Source organism: Trichosurus vulpecula, chromosome 3, assembly GCF_011100635.1.
Source record: "Trichosurus vulpecula isolate mTriVul1 chromosome 3, mTriVul1.pri, whole genome shotgun sequence".
NCBI classification, from domain to species: Eukaryota; Metazoa; Chordata; class Mammalia; order Diprotodontia; family Phalangeridae; genus Trichosurus; species Trichosurus vulpecula.
In genome coordinates this window covers 216148758-216162993 of record NC_050575.1, presented here as the reverse complement: position 1 = coordinate 216162993, position 14236 = coordinate 216148758, and the positions used below count along the sequence as shown (strand labels likewise).

Sequence of the window (14236 nt, the reverse complement as noted above, 5' to 3'; positions counted from 1 at the left end):
TTTTCTCCAGGTTTTTGTCTTCTACCTGGGCCAGGAGGTCAGGTTCATGCTCTCACTGGTGGTCATCTTCTCCATGAAGCGCTAACGAAGTTATAGAGGGTTCCTCCCAAAGTGTAGCTGGTACTGACTGAGAATGCAGGAGCTATGAACCTCTAGAACTCACAAAATGGTCTGCAAGGTTGGACACATCCATCACAGGATCACTGTTTAGTTACACAAGAAAAAAATAAAGTGGAAGAAACAGCCAAGGCTCAGACTTGGGCTTGCTTAAGTTTATATATGTACCTTCAACAGCCATCTGCTTATAGTCCACCATTTCTCACAGGGTGGTGGAAAGGGAGTCAACCCTCCAGAGATAGGCTTGAATAATCCTGATCCAGTCTTCAAATAGGAAGAGAAGAAAGGCCAGGGTTGGGGTCATTCTTTATTAAAGATCCACTGAGTCAATAACTTTGCTGCTCAGTAATCAATAAAGTTATTACATTGTCATTTCAAAGAATTAAGCCTTTGAGCATTGAGTCTCAAATGTCCCTGGAGTTCTTTGGTGAAATGCTTCTTCCCCCAGAGTACTTGTGAATAGGAAGGAATGAGAGGTCATTCCAAAAAGAAGACTGGATGTATTTCTGTTGGCAGGCAAACCTGATATTCATGTTAGTAGCTCCTGGTGTCTGAAACATGCTCCTTCCGTATCTCAGTCTGCTAAAAAAAAAGTCTTTCTTTCAAGACTCAACTCAGACACCTCCTACTCCATGAAGCCTTTCCTGATTCCCCACCCCTTCACTCCTTGAAAGTGATATCTTCCTCATCAAATTCCTTTTATCACTTTTTCTGGACTTTCATTAGCTCTTTGTATTTTTGCCATAGTTATTTGTGGACATGCCTTGCCTACTTTTCCCCATTAGACCTTAAGATCTTTATTGGAAAGTGTTGCATGTTTGCTCCTCTTTACATGGTCATCACCTAGCATAGGAGGTGTTCAAATCTGTGTTTGTTGAGTGAAAACACAACAGATGTAGTGCTTATCGGGAAATCCAGGAAAAAAATCAAAGTGAATCATTTTTTCAAGACCACATCATCTTAAGGAGACAAGTCCATGGTCATTGGAGATAAGGTCAAGCCAGGAATAGCCACGTACAACATTCCTGAGCAGGGAGAGGATGTTACCAGGGCTGTTACCAGATGCCAGTTGTCAACTCTTTTGCTCAGTGCCCAATTCTGAGTCACAGATCCAGACCTCACTAAGAAAAGGACCTGCCTTTAGGCATGGCACTCCAGGGTAAGGAACAGCTGCTCACCATCTGTTGCGTACTGAATAAGGAGCAAGTTCAGAAGGAAGTAGCAGCTGTGTGGTCTTGACCTCAGAAGTAGAGTGGACAATAATAAAGGGATTAAAGAAAGAATACAGAGAGATGATACATGAGTCCCCCTAGAACTCTATTATCATCAGGGGTCGTAGAGGAAGTCTAATTAAACAAAGAACCTAGGAATAGTTCTAGAATGTGTTTTAATGATCCTAAAAGATGAATGGATAGGGAAGGGAAGACAAATACACTAAAGAGGAAAGGGAAAGGAAGGATGAGGGAAATTATCTCACATAATTGGAGCGTGCTACTAAAAGTCTTTATAAACCAGGAGGAGGTGGTGAACAGAGCAGAGGACACTTTCATCTAACTGGTCAAAGGATGGAAGACTATACGTACACACACACAGAGTTGGGCATAGAAATATATTTCATTCACCAAAGAAACAGGAGGAAAAGGGGAGAAAGGACAGGGGGAAATAAGGGGAAGGGTAGATCATGGGAGAGATTAGTCCTAAGCAAAACAAACACTAAGCATGTACAAAAATATTTATAGCAGCTCTTTTTTTGTGGTGTCAAAGAATTGGAAACTAAGGGGTGCCCATCATTAGGAAATGTTGGAAGAAGTTATGGTATATAAATGTGATGGAATACTATTGTGCTAGAAGAAATGATGAAAGGTATGGCTTCAGAGAAGCCTTAGAAAACTTGTATGAACTGATGCAGAGTGAAGGAAGCAGAACCAGGAAAAAAATGTGTACAGTATTGTAAAGACAAACCAACTTGAAAAACTTAAGAACTTTGATTGGCTTAATAACTGACCATGATGCCCGAGTATTCATGATACCTACCTCCTGATAAAGAAGTGATGGACTCAGGGTGCAAATGAATCATATTTTTTTTGACATAGCCAGCGGGGGTTTGCTTGACTATATAGGTTTGTTATGGGGTTTTGTTTTCGTTTTTCTTTCTCAATTGGAAGGGGAGGAGATAAGAGGAGAAAAAAAGGTGGATTTTCATTCGCTGAAAAATATTTTTCAATCGAATGGAAAAACAAAACAAACAAAAAGAAATTGAAATGAATGAAAAAGAAGGGCATTGACAGTGAATGTGCCCAGCTCCCTGCCCCATCTGCTGTTACTTGCTCCCACTGACTGAGGATACAGCTTCCTCCCTGGCTGGACTCCCAGAAGTGTTCTCCCTCTGGTCTTGCCTTTGTTAAAGGATTTCATTTTTCTTTCAATGACATGGTAGTAAATGTTTGTGTTGATGCCTGTGTCCACTCAGGTGAATGTACATGTATGTACAAGAAGGAAAGGGGACACTAATAACTGATTGTAATTTGACCAACTTCCCCTAAGATAAAGATGTTATAGAGAGCTTCAGGTCAGTTCCCAGTTGGAACTAAGCCAGAGACAACACCAGATAGCACAGGCACCACTGTCTTCCTGGAGTCAATTTCTGACTCCAGGATTCATTTAATAAACCCATTCATCATGAGCCATTCCAGGAAGCTTGACAAGCTGCAAAATGAGAATCGGAAACCTCTTAGACTGCAGGCCCTCTGCCCTGTGTCCTGGGCCATAAGCACAGCTCCTTTCTTCCCTCCCTTCCTCACAGTGTGGCCACCGATCAATGTTTCTCAGGAGTGTGGTCAGGCTGAATTATGTAATTGCCAGTAAAGTACCTGATGATGGGAAAGCAAGTGTGAGGGCTGAGATCAGTGTTTCATGTATCTTTTCATACAGGCAGCCAATCAGACTTTGAAAAAAATTCTCCCTCTCACCCTAGTGGGAGTGTCCTGTCCTATCTTTGCCTTAGTTTCTCTCTTTGCAGTGGCTGCCATGAGAGGAGGAGAGCTTTGCCAATGGGCTTGACTTAAGGTAAAGCCATTCCAATATTTCACTTAATACTGGAGGCCCCAGAAGAGGCATCCCAGTGACAAGTGTCCCCTCCCAGGGAAGGCTATCTTCCAAAAACAGCCCCAAGTCATGATTGGAATTCTATTTGCCAGCTTAAATAAAAAGCCTTCTCAAGCCAAAGATTCATCTTGACATTCTCAGGCTTCTCACTGTCTTCATACCTCTGGAAGCAGTCTCAGTGTGGGTGTGGGTGTTAAAATGCCACTCAGCCTTTGGAGAGCTCCTTGGCACCTTCTTATGGGACACTGCCAACATGTAGGCTTCCCTACAGAAGCAGGCAGATCTAAAAGGGAAGCTAGGAAGGAACCGGGCACAGACAAAAACTTTGGATGTTTGGACCCCTGGGTTTTTCTTTTCTGATTGATGATTGATTGAAGACACAGAACTAGTTGTTATGCAGATCTCTCAAGAGATCTCTCCCAGTATGAGTATGACCACAGCACTCCCCTACACTGGATTCAATCCAGGAGCTCCTTGTTACCTCTAGGATCCTATACGCACTCTGTTAAATATTTAAAGCTCGTCATAATCTAGCCTTAATCTACCTTTTCAGCCTTATCACACATTACTCCTTTCCAAGTAGTCAGACTGATCACCTTGCGGAGCCTCATAGATGACATTCCTCACCCTCTTTCTGCCCTTTCATTGTTTGTCCTCCATGCCTGGAATGTACTCCTTCCTAACCCCTACCTCCTGGAATCTCTACATTTCCTCACAGCTCAGCTCTGGCTACATGAAGCCTTTCCTAACATCCCCAGCTACTAGTGGCTTCCAGGGCAGCTAGGTGGTACAGTGGATAAGAGCTGAGGACCTGGAGTCAGGAAGATCTGAATTCAAATCTGTCCTCAGACACTTACTAGCTGGGTGACCTCGGGCAAGTCTCTTAACCCTGTTTGCCTCAGTTCCTTATCTGTAAAATGAACTGGAGAAGGAAATGGAAAAACACTCTAGTACCTTTGAGAAGAAAACCCCAAGTGGGGTCATGAAGAGTCAGACATGACTGAACACAACTGAGCAAAAACAACTAGTGACTTGCCCTCTAAAATTATTATTTTCTATCTGTTATGTATATCCTTAGTTTTGCACGTATTAGCTCCCCTAAAAGAATATAAGACCTTAGAGGAAAAGACTGTTTCATTTCTGCTTTGAATATCGAACACTTGCCACAGTACCCAGCATGTAGTAGGCACTTAATAGAAGTTTTGTGATTGATTAATTATTTGGCAATTTTTAAACTAAGGAACCCAGATTTTAAATCCTAGCTCTTTTACTTGACTAGCTATGTGTCGACTCTCTTAATCTCTCTGGGTCTTGGGTTTTGCATCCATCTAAAAAAAAGATCAGGGGTGGAATAGATGACCTATCAGGTCCCTTGCAGGGCCTATGACCCAACATTGCCTATGTGTTGGCCCAGAAGATGTTCATGTTCAGAGACTAAGACCCCAAACTGGGCTGTCTGACTTTCCACCCAGAGGGTTCTAGAATTGGGGAGAAGCAAGAAAGGATACAGTTAGCCCATCATTTCAGCGGCCTAAAACTCCAGAAGAAATTCCAGAGCTAGTGAGAAGGCCCAGGTTCTGAGCTGCTGAGGAAGACAGACCAGGTTAGAATTAGCAGCTTCTGGATCCAGAAGCTCTATTTCTGGATTCAACCACTGGCTTGCCATGTGACTTCAAAAGAGTTATTTCACTTGTTTCATCATCTGTAAAATTGGAATTGTGAGACTGTCCCACATCACAGAGGAGTGAAGGGAGTAAACTAACAAGTTTTACAAGGGGCCTTGGCTCAGTTAAGTCCTATCCTGGTGGGATAGAATGCGTATTTTTGGCTTAACAGAATCATAGATTAGGAGTAAGATGATTTCATGATCATGATGATGATGGTGATGGTGGTGGTGATGATGATGGTGATGATGACAACAACAAATATCTATGTAGAAAGGGCAGACCAATTTGGAGGCCTAAAGTTAGGTTGGGGGGAGGTATCACATAGATCATCATGCACCAGGGTGCCTATAATGAGGGAGATCAAAACAATAAAAACAGCATATCCACATTTATTCCATGGGGTCAAATGAATGCAAGTCAGGGTTCATACCTAAAGGTCAAATAGACAAGAGAATCCACAGGTCAGAAGGTCAGGATCTGGGATATCAGCAAGAATGGACATGATAGATAAGCCTGAGAAGCAGACTGACTGTGTCAGATTCAAGAAAGACTTATTGGCCAAAGCAACTTTCTGCCCCAGCTCCTGACCTGGAAAGAGCCAAGGGCAGAACAGTCTAGGCTCAGGGTTCACAGAGGAGAGAACTGGCTAAGCTGAGAAAACAATGATAAATTGAAAAATAGGCCCTGCTCTCAAGAAACTTGCATTTTTATAGTGGGAACAATATCCTGGCCTTTATCCTCAAGTAACTTAAGCTAATTTTTCTTTAAAAGATATTGAAACCATCCTTACGACTTGCTTAGTTCAGGTTTTTTAAAGCACTTCCTAGTCATTCAAGTATCCAAGAGCCAAAATGGGCTACCTAGGGGCAAGGTAGCTTTCCTTAGGGGAATCAGCTCAAGGCCCGCTAGTTACATATTCTCACTGAATATCCTTCTCCTGTTACGACTAAGCATGTCTGCTTTTGTTAACTGTTTTTTTATAATAGCTGGCTGGGCAAGAAGTGCATGAACTAAGAAGAGTTAGAGTTCCTGATAACTTCCTTTCCTTCCTCTACAAGAGAGGAGAGAGGAGAGAAGAGAGAGAGAGAGAGAGAGAGAGAGACAGAGAGAGACAGAGAGAGACAGAGACAGAGAGACAGAGACAGAGAGAGACAGACAGACAGAGACCTTGAAGAAGTTCATTTGTGGGGTTGGGGGTAGGGGACCCAAAATGGCAGAGTAAAGTCAGCATTTTTGCTAAACTTTCCCAAAACACTGTTATACAATTTTAAAAAGCATGTCAAACCAAGTTCTGAGTATATATGCACCAAATGGCATATCATCTAAATTCTTGAAGAAAAAGTTAAATTAATTACAGGAGTAAAGCAATACTAGTGGGGGACCTCAATTTACCTCCCTCAGATCTAGATAAATCTAACTATAAAATAAATAAGAAAGAAATTAAAAAGATGAATAGAATTTTAGAAAAGTTGGATATGATAGCTCTCTGGAGAATACTGAATGGTAATAGAAAGCAGTATGCCTTTTTTTTTAGCTGTACATGGCAGCTTTACAAAAATTGACTCTAATACAGGACATAAAACTATATGAACACAATTACAAAATATTCTTCAGACAAATAAAGACAGATCTGAATAATTGGAAAATGTTGCTAATGGGTAGACTGAGCTAATATAATAAAAAATGACAATACTACCTACATTAATTTACTTACTCAGTGTCATGCCAATCAAACCACCAAAGAATCACTTTATGGAGCTAAGAGAATGATAACAAAATTCAACTGGAGGAACAAAGGGCCAAACCTATCAAGGGAATTAATGAAAAAAAGTGTTAAACTGGAAAAAAAATCTGGTAGGAACTGTGCATGGACCAACATAAAGTAATCTGGTAGGAACTGTGCATGGACCAACATCTCATACCGTATACCAAGGTAAACTCAAAATGGGTATATGATTTAGACATAAAGATGATATCATAAGCAAGTTAGGGGAGCAAGGAAGAAATTATCTCATCTATGGAGAGGGGAAGAGGTCATGACCAAACAAGAGATAGTATTGAGGTTCACAAGAGGTAAAATGGATGATTTTAATTACATAAAGTTAAAAAGGCTTTGTACAAACAAAACCAATATAGCCAAAATAAGAAGAAAAACAGAATACTGGGGAAGGAGAGGGCAGAATTTTGCAGCCAGTTTCTCTGATAAAAGTCTCATTTCTCAAATATATAAGGAAACAAATCAAATTTATAAAAAAAAAATAGGAGCCATTCCCCAGCTGATAAATAGTCAAAGTATATGAACAGGCAGTTTGAAAGGAAGAAATCAAGCCTATCAATAGTCATGTAAAATATTCTAAAACACCAATAATTAGAGAAATACAAATTAAAACAGCTCTGAGCTACCAACTCACACCCATCAGATTGGCTAAGGTGACAGAAAAGGAGAACAACATTCTGGAGGGGATGTAAGAAAATAAGTATGCTAATGTACTATTGGTAGAGCTGTGAGCTAGTCCAAACATTCTGGAGAACAATTTGGAACTATGCCCAAAGGATTATAAAACTGTACATTCCCTTATACCCAACAATACCACTACTAGTTCTATACCCCAAGGAGATCAAAGGACAAGGGGAAATATCCATATGTAGAAAAACATTTATAGTAGTTCTTTTTGTGGTGGCAAAGAATTGGAAACTGAGGGTATGCCTATCAATTGAGGGGTGACTGAACAAGTTATGGTATATAAATGTGATGGAATACATAATATTATGCTATTAGAAATGAAGAAGATGGCTTAAAAAAACAACCATGGGAAGACATACAAAATGTTGCAATATGAAGTGAGCAGAGCTAGGAGAATAATCTACAGTAACAGCAATATTGTAGAGCTAGTCAACTGTGAAAGACTTAGTAACTGATCAATACAATGATCCATCACAAATCCAAAGGACTCGCGATGTAAAATGCTACAGACACAAAGTGCAGATTAAAGCATTCTTTCCCTTTATTCTGCTATTTTTCCTAGAATGTGGATGATACAAAAATATATTTTGCATAACTTCATACGTATACTGGATAGAATATTTCTTGCTTTCTCAATGGGTGGGGGAGGGAGTGAAGGGAGGCAGAGAATTTGAAACTAAAAATAAAAATACAATTTAAAAAAATGAAATGAAAATAGATGAAATAAATGAAAATCAGCTCACCTCTCTTAGCTTCCTTTTCCTCTGTATTAGGAGATTGGACTAGATGACCTCTCAGGGTCCCTTTTAGTCTATAATCTTGGGTTATTTATCTTAATCTCACCAGTGTAAGGAAAAGAAGGGGCAGTTGCCTGAATTATGCACATTTTACAAGAAGAAAGGAAGAGCCTTGTCAGGGTCAGGTTTCCCATGGTACCCACCTACGTCCCCATTCTCATCTCATGAGAGAGTTAAGAACAGTGAACCATTTAAAGAGAATTGGGGATTTTCACATGAAAGATGTAGTATAAATATAACCATTTGTCTTGATAAACGAAGCAAATTTTTCTTCCTTTCAGGCTGTCAGAAAATCTTTTACCAATCCTTAGGCTTAGCCTTGTGAAAAAGGGATCAAGGGGCTGAAATGCATGAGCTTGGAATTGTGAGAGAAGCTGGATCGAATCTTCAGAGAACCTGGGTTCTGATCTTAATTATGCAGCTGAGTGGCACAATGGATGGAGTGCCTGACCTTGAGTCAAGAAGATCTGAGTTCAGATCTAGCCTTGGGCACTCACTAGCTGTGTGACCCTGGGCAAGTCACTTAATCTCACTTAGCCTCAGTTTCTTAATATGTAAAATTAGGATAACAATAGCACCAACCTTCCAAATGTGATTGTAAAGATCTAATGAGATAGCATATGGAAAGGACTTAAGTAAGATGTAAATGTCAGCTATGTATTCTTATTCTTATTAACCACAGTAGTAGTAGTAGTAGTAATAATAATATTTATATGAGTGTATGTAAATCATCTAATCTTCCTTTTTCTCATTTTCTTCATCTGTCAAAGAATAGGGTTATGCTCTATGGCTTTTAAGGTTCCACCAGCCCTTAGTTTAGTTAAATTCAGTTCATAAGGACTTGACATGTGCATATACTGTTCTGAATTCTAGGTACACAAAGACAAAAGAGAAACTTTCTCTAACCTCAAGGAACTTACATTCAACTAGGGAGGGATTCAAGAGCACATAGATAAATAAATAAAAAGTGGTTTGGTGGATAGATGTTAACAATTGGGGAGTGAGATGAAAGAAAGGCTCCCTCTATGAGATGGTACCCAGGCTGAGCCTTAAAGGAAGCTATGGACTCCAAGAGGCAACAGGGAAGAGGAGAACATTCCAGGTCTGGAAGAGAGCCCATGCAAAGACACACAGGCAAGGGAGGGAATTCTAAGTTCAGGGATTAGTGAGTCAGCCAGCTTCGTTGGAGAATAGAATATATGAATGAGAGTAATGTGAAATACATCTAGAAAGTTGGATTGAAGTCTGCTTGTGAAAGGCTTTGAACGCCAAACAAAAGAGATCATATTTTATAGGAGAGGTAATAGGGAGCCACTAGAGTTTCTTGAGCAAGAGAGTGATAGGGTCTGGTTTATGCTTAAGAAATGTAAATTTTGCAGCTGTATAGAGGATATATTGGAGAGGAGAAAGACCTGAGGTTTAAATCCATTGACCTTTCCTATTTATTGTGGTTCATAGGTGTAATCTCTTCCTCTCTCTACCCTCCCCATTTCTCTCTGCCCTCATTCTCTTGCCTCTGTCCCTGTCTCTTCCTCCCTTCCCTCCTGTTCTCTGCTAGCTTTCTCTGTCCTTCCTTTTGATGAATACCTCTCATTATGTGACCCATGTCACTACTCAAAACTTTGATTTGGGGCAAGGCTATTCAAAGAACAGGAAGGAATTGACTGTCACACACTGCCTGGTATTGATAACTATTGGTAGCCCTGTACATGCAAAGACCTTCCCAAACCCAAGTCTGAGCCGTCATCCCCTTCTTCCCTACCACCATTTCCATCCCTCTCCCTCTCCTTCTCTTCCTCCTCCTTCTCCTTTTTCCTGCTACTTCTCCTGATCATCATCAGGTATTCCAGTCTTCAGGATTCCAGTGTTTCCAAATTTGAGTCCTTCATTTCTTTCCCCTCTCTTTCAGGAATGGGCTTATACCTATGCCCAGCAGATCTGCCAGCAGCAACTGTGTTTGTCGGTGCACATGCTTTTCCCTGGCTCTCAGGTGCAGCTCTCTCCTTGCAAGGAAGGAGATGATAAACAGGTGAGGACCAAGTGGGTCTATTACAGGGCCCAGCAGCAATGCTTCAAGATACTAGGTTCTACATGACTAGTGTGGAAATATGTCTCCACATGTATATCAGATTGCTTGCCTTCTTGGGGAGAGGAGAGGGAAGAGAGGGAGGGAGAAAAATTTGGAACTCAAAAACTTATAAAAATGAATGTTGAAAACTATCTTTACATGTCATTGGAAAAAAATATTACTTTACAAAAAAAAAAGATATTGGGTTCTACCAGTGAACCTTGGTCATAGGCTTGGGAGAAGGAAAAGAAAGGAAAGAAAATGACAATATTAGGAGAGGAAAGAGGGAAAATGAAAAGTCTGGGGACATGCTATAGATATTAACCCAGCAAAGGAGTCTGAGAAGGATCAGAGAGATAGGATGAGAACCAGGAGAAACAGTGTAATGAAAATCCAAAGAGGAAAAAGTACACAGGAGGACAATATGGTGCACAGTGTCAAACATGGTCAAGAAAATTTGGCAATTAAAGATTGTCTCTGCCTTTGGAGACAACAGTTTCATTTGAATGATGAGGTCGAAAGTCAGATTGCAAAGAACTGAGGAGAGGAAGCAAGGGTAGAAAGTATAGACAGCTTTTCCAAGCAGTTTGGCTGAGGATGGGGAAAGCTATATGGACAACAGCTTGAGGGAATAATAGGGCCTAGTGGAAGTACTTTAGGAATCAGAGAGACTCAGGCATGTTTTAAGGAAGCAGTAGATAGGGAGACATTGAAGATTAGAGAAAGGGAATGATTGAGCGCTCAATCTGCCAGAGAAGATAGGAAGAGATAGTATCAAAGGCACATGCAGAAAAAATTGGTTTTAGGAAGAAGGACCATCTCATTATCAGAGACTAGAGAAAAGGAAGAGAAAGCAGAGAATGAGTTCAAGGCATTTTAAAATGAAGAGAAGAAGGAGCTCAAGGCAAAAGACCTCAGTTTTCTAAGTAAAGCAGAATGTGAGGCCCTTGGCTGAGAGATAGGGGGAGTGAGGTGTGGGAGGCTTGAGGAGAAAAGAGAAGGTTTGGAATAGCTTCTGTGGCTGGTGTGATAGGGAGATCTGGGTTCAGGTTCTACCCTCTGAACAATAATGGCCTTATGACTGTGGGTAAATCATTTTACCACTCAGTGGCTAGGCAACCAAGACTCTTAAGTTACCAAATAGTTGCTGACCTACACTGGTAGATGGAGTTGTCTACACCAGTGGTGTAAAACTCCACTAGAAACGGGGGCCGCTAAACCACACATAAGAATCCCTGCTACGCACTTTTTTTTCCTGGCCATTATCTCTCTTTTTAAATTTTTATTTATTTTATTTCTAATTTATGGAATAAAACAAACATTTCCATTGAGTGAATAAGTCATTTTGACTATTGTAAATACCCAGATTAACTACAAGGGACATATGAAGGAAGGTGCTAACTGCCTCCAGAGAAAGAACTGATAAACAGACATGTGTATAGAATGATTTTACGTATACGTACACACATATACAAACATATTTGTGTCTAATAGTAGCTATCTCTAGGGTGGGGGAGTGGAGAGACTGCTGCTCATATATTGACTTAGAAAACCACCTAATAACCTTAACTATGTTCTGTTATATTTTTATTTATTTTGTTAAATATTTCCCAACTACATTTTAATCTGGTTCTAGTTGTAATTGAGAGTGTGTCATCTGAGGGTCTTGTGTTTGCCATCTCTGCCCTACACCAATAAAATTACAGATCCAACTACTACCCCCCCCCAAAAAAGATTAGGGATAGTTCACATTTGTATTACTAACCTCATAGGGTTGGAAACTGGAAATGCAGTATAAATGTATTATAATTATGCCACAGTCCCTGTATTCAAGGAGCTTACGATCTAGGCACATGCCTATCAAAAGACTTGGTACTCTGGTGCTAAATGCTATATTAACAAGCAGATAATGGCTTATGCCTCCTGGTTCCTCCATAGCATAGGACGCATAGGACACATCCTTAATGATTGTAGGGTATGAGGCATTTTGAAGTTGGCACTTTGCTGAATGCAAGCAGAAACTGAGTAAGCTTTGGGCAATCAATTCTTCCTATCCTAGCCAGCACTTTCCCCTACCTCCAACCCCCTGACCCATTGTAGAGAAAGTTCATCATAGCTAAGAGACTCTGTCCAATCTCCATATCTGAGAGCATGTTTCAGTGTAAAGAATGCTGGACTTGGAGTCTGGAGACCTGAGTTCATCACCTTTTCCACCTCTTAATCCCCACATGACCCTGAGAAAAAAAACACATAATATCTCCAAACCTCAGTTTCCTAATCTGTAAAATGAGAGGGCTGGATTAGATGATTTCCAAAGTTCCTTCCAGGTCTAAATCAATTCTCTTCCCTCCATCACCCATGTGCTCACTGACATAAAATCTCATTTTAGTGAATTACTTTCCACCCCCCAAAGCCTATTCCCAGGTAAGAGATCTTCTGCTAATAAGCTTTCCTGGCAGATGTATTGACTTTGTATGTGTGTGTGTTTTAATTTTAATAGAAGAAAACAACAACCCACACTTGCTTGGGCAATTAGTTACCGCTTTATTACTGTGTGAGATCAATTCCCTAGAAGGTCCCAGTCATATACCTTAAGAGTTTTTGATTAGGCCATCGCTCATGGAGTTGTGGATAGGGAAAAGGGCCATTAGTCAGAAGATCCCAGCTCATTCTCTGTCCTCTTTGCTTTTGCTAGAGATGGGCTAAGTCTGGCCCCCGCATCAAGCACATGGCCTCCCGCCTCTGCCTAGATACAGACATAATGGGAGATGGCAGTGAGGACAGCAGGGAGATGGTCATCAACCCTTGTGAGACATCAGTCATGAGCCAGCGTTGGGACATGGTGTTCTCATGAGCAGACCCCCATGGACAGACTCAATTGGAATCAACTCTGGGCAGGCATGAAGCACTTGCCCAGAAGGGAATAATTCAAGATATGGAAAGCTGTGGGAGGCCTAGGAAGGCATCCTGGAGTGCAAGGTAGAAACAGAGCCACATGCAGAGAAAAGGAGTGGCCCTCTCGGAGAGGATGGAAGAACAGATGACATGCTGAGTGGTGCCTCAGAGATCACAAGCTACGGGGGGAACATCCTCTGTGTTCACAACCATAATGAAATTCATTCCAGCACAAGCTGGTGCCTTCTCCTGGTTCAGAGAGTGAAAGTGAGTGAGTGAGAGAGAGAGACAGACAGACAGAAATTGGAAGTTGTGCATTTGTTGTTTGTTTTTCTTTTTCTTTTGTTTTTCCTTTGTGACAGAAACAGAGCCAATGGGGAAACCTCTGGGTGTCTTCTGGCTGCCATGACACCAGGCTGAGCCAGAGATGAAGAGGGAGAGCCATTTGCAGACCAAATAAAGACTATTAGAAGTCAACAGATTCTGTTTATATATATAGACAAAGCTTTGACTTGTGCTAGGAAAAGATGTTGTTAATACAGTAAAATTTCCATTTACCAGGATATTCTGGGAATGGGATGTTGTGATTAATTGGATTATCTGGTTTTCTGCCTTAGTAAAGAGACTATATTCTGTTTAGTAAGTAGAGTCTGCTGAGTATAATTAAAGCTGCCTTGCGTTCAGAAAGCCCTCCAGCACACACAATCATCACGATGAACCTCAATCAATTAATCAACAAGCATTTATTAAATGCCTACTATATGCCTGGTACTCTGCTAGGCCCTGGAAATACAAAGGCAGAAGGAAGTAGTTTCTGCCTATAGGGACTTTATATTTCATCAGGAAACAACATGTATACATATATCTACATACAAAATAGATGCAAGGTAATTTTTTGTAGGCAGGGTGGCACTGTAGCTAGGAGATCAGGAAAGGCTACATATGGAAGGTGGCACTTGAGCTGAGCCTGAAAGGAAATTAGGGATTTTAAAGAAAAGGCACAGGTGCAGAGAGAGGGCATTCCAGATCTGGGGAGAGGGGCGATCACAGCAAAGGCATGGAAGTAGGAAATGGAGTTATGACAGGGAGCAGCAGGAAGACCAGTCCTTCCTGTGTGCAAAGG

General features: G+C 40.9%; 1 protein-coding gene across 1 annotated transcript in view; it reads left to right on the top strand.

Moving 5' to 3' along the window:
* The window catches only part of GALNT14 (polypeptide N-acetylgalactosaminyltransferase 14), a 327705-nt gene extending 313953 nt beyond the window's left edge, over nt 1-13752 (top strand). The window contains exons 14-15 of the mRNA XM_036750878.1: nt 10060-10179; nt 12914-13752. Coding sequence (XP_036606773.1) covers nt 10060-10179; nt 12914-13072 — 279 coding nt within the window. The 3' untranslated portion in view covers nt 13073-13752. The remainder of the gene's footprint in view (nt 1-10059; nt 10180-12913) is intronic.
* The last annotated feature ends 484 nt before the right edge of the window (nt 13753-14236 follow it).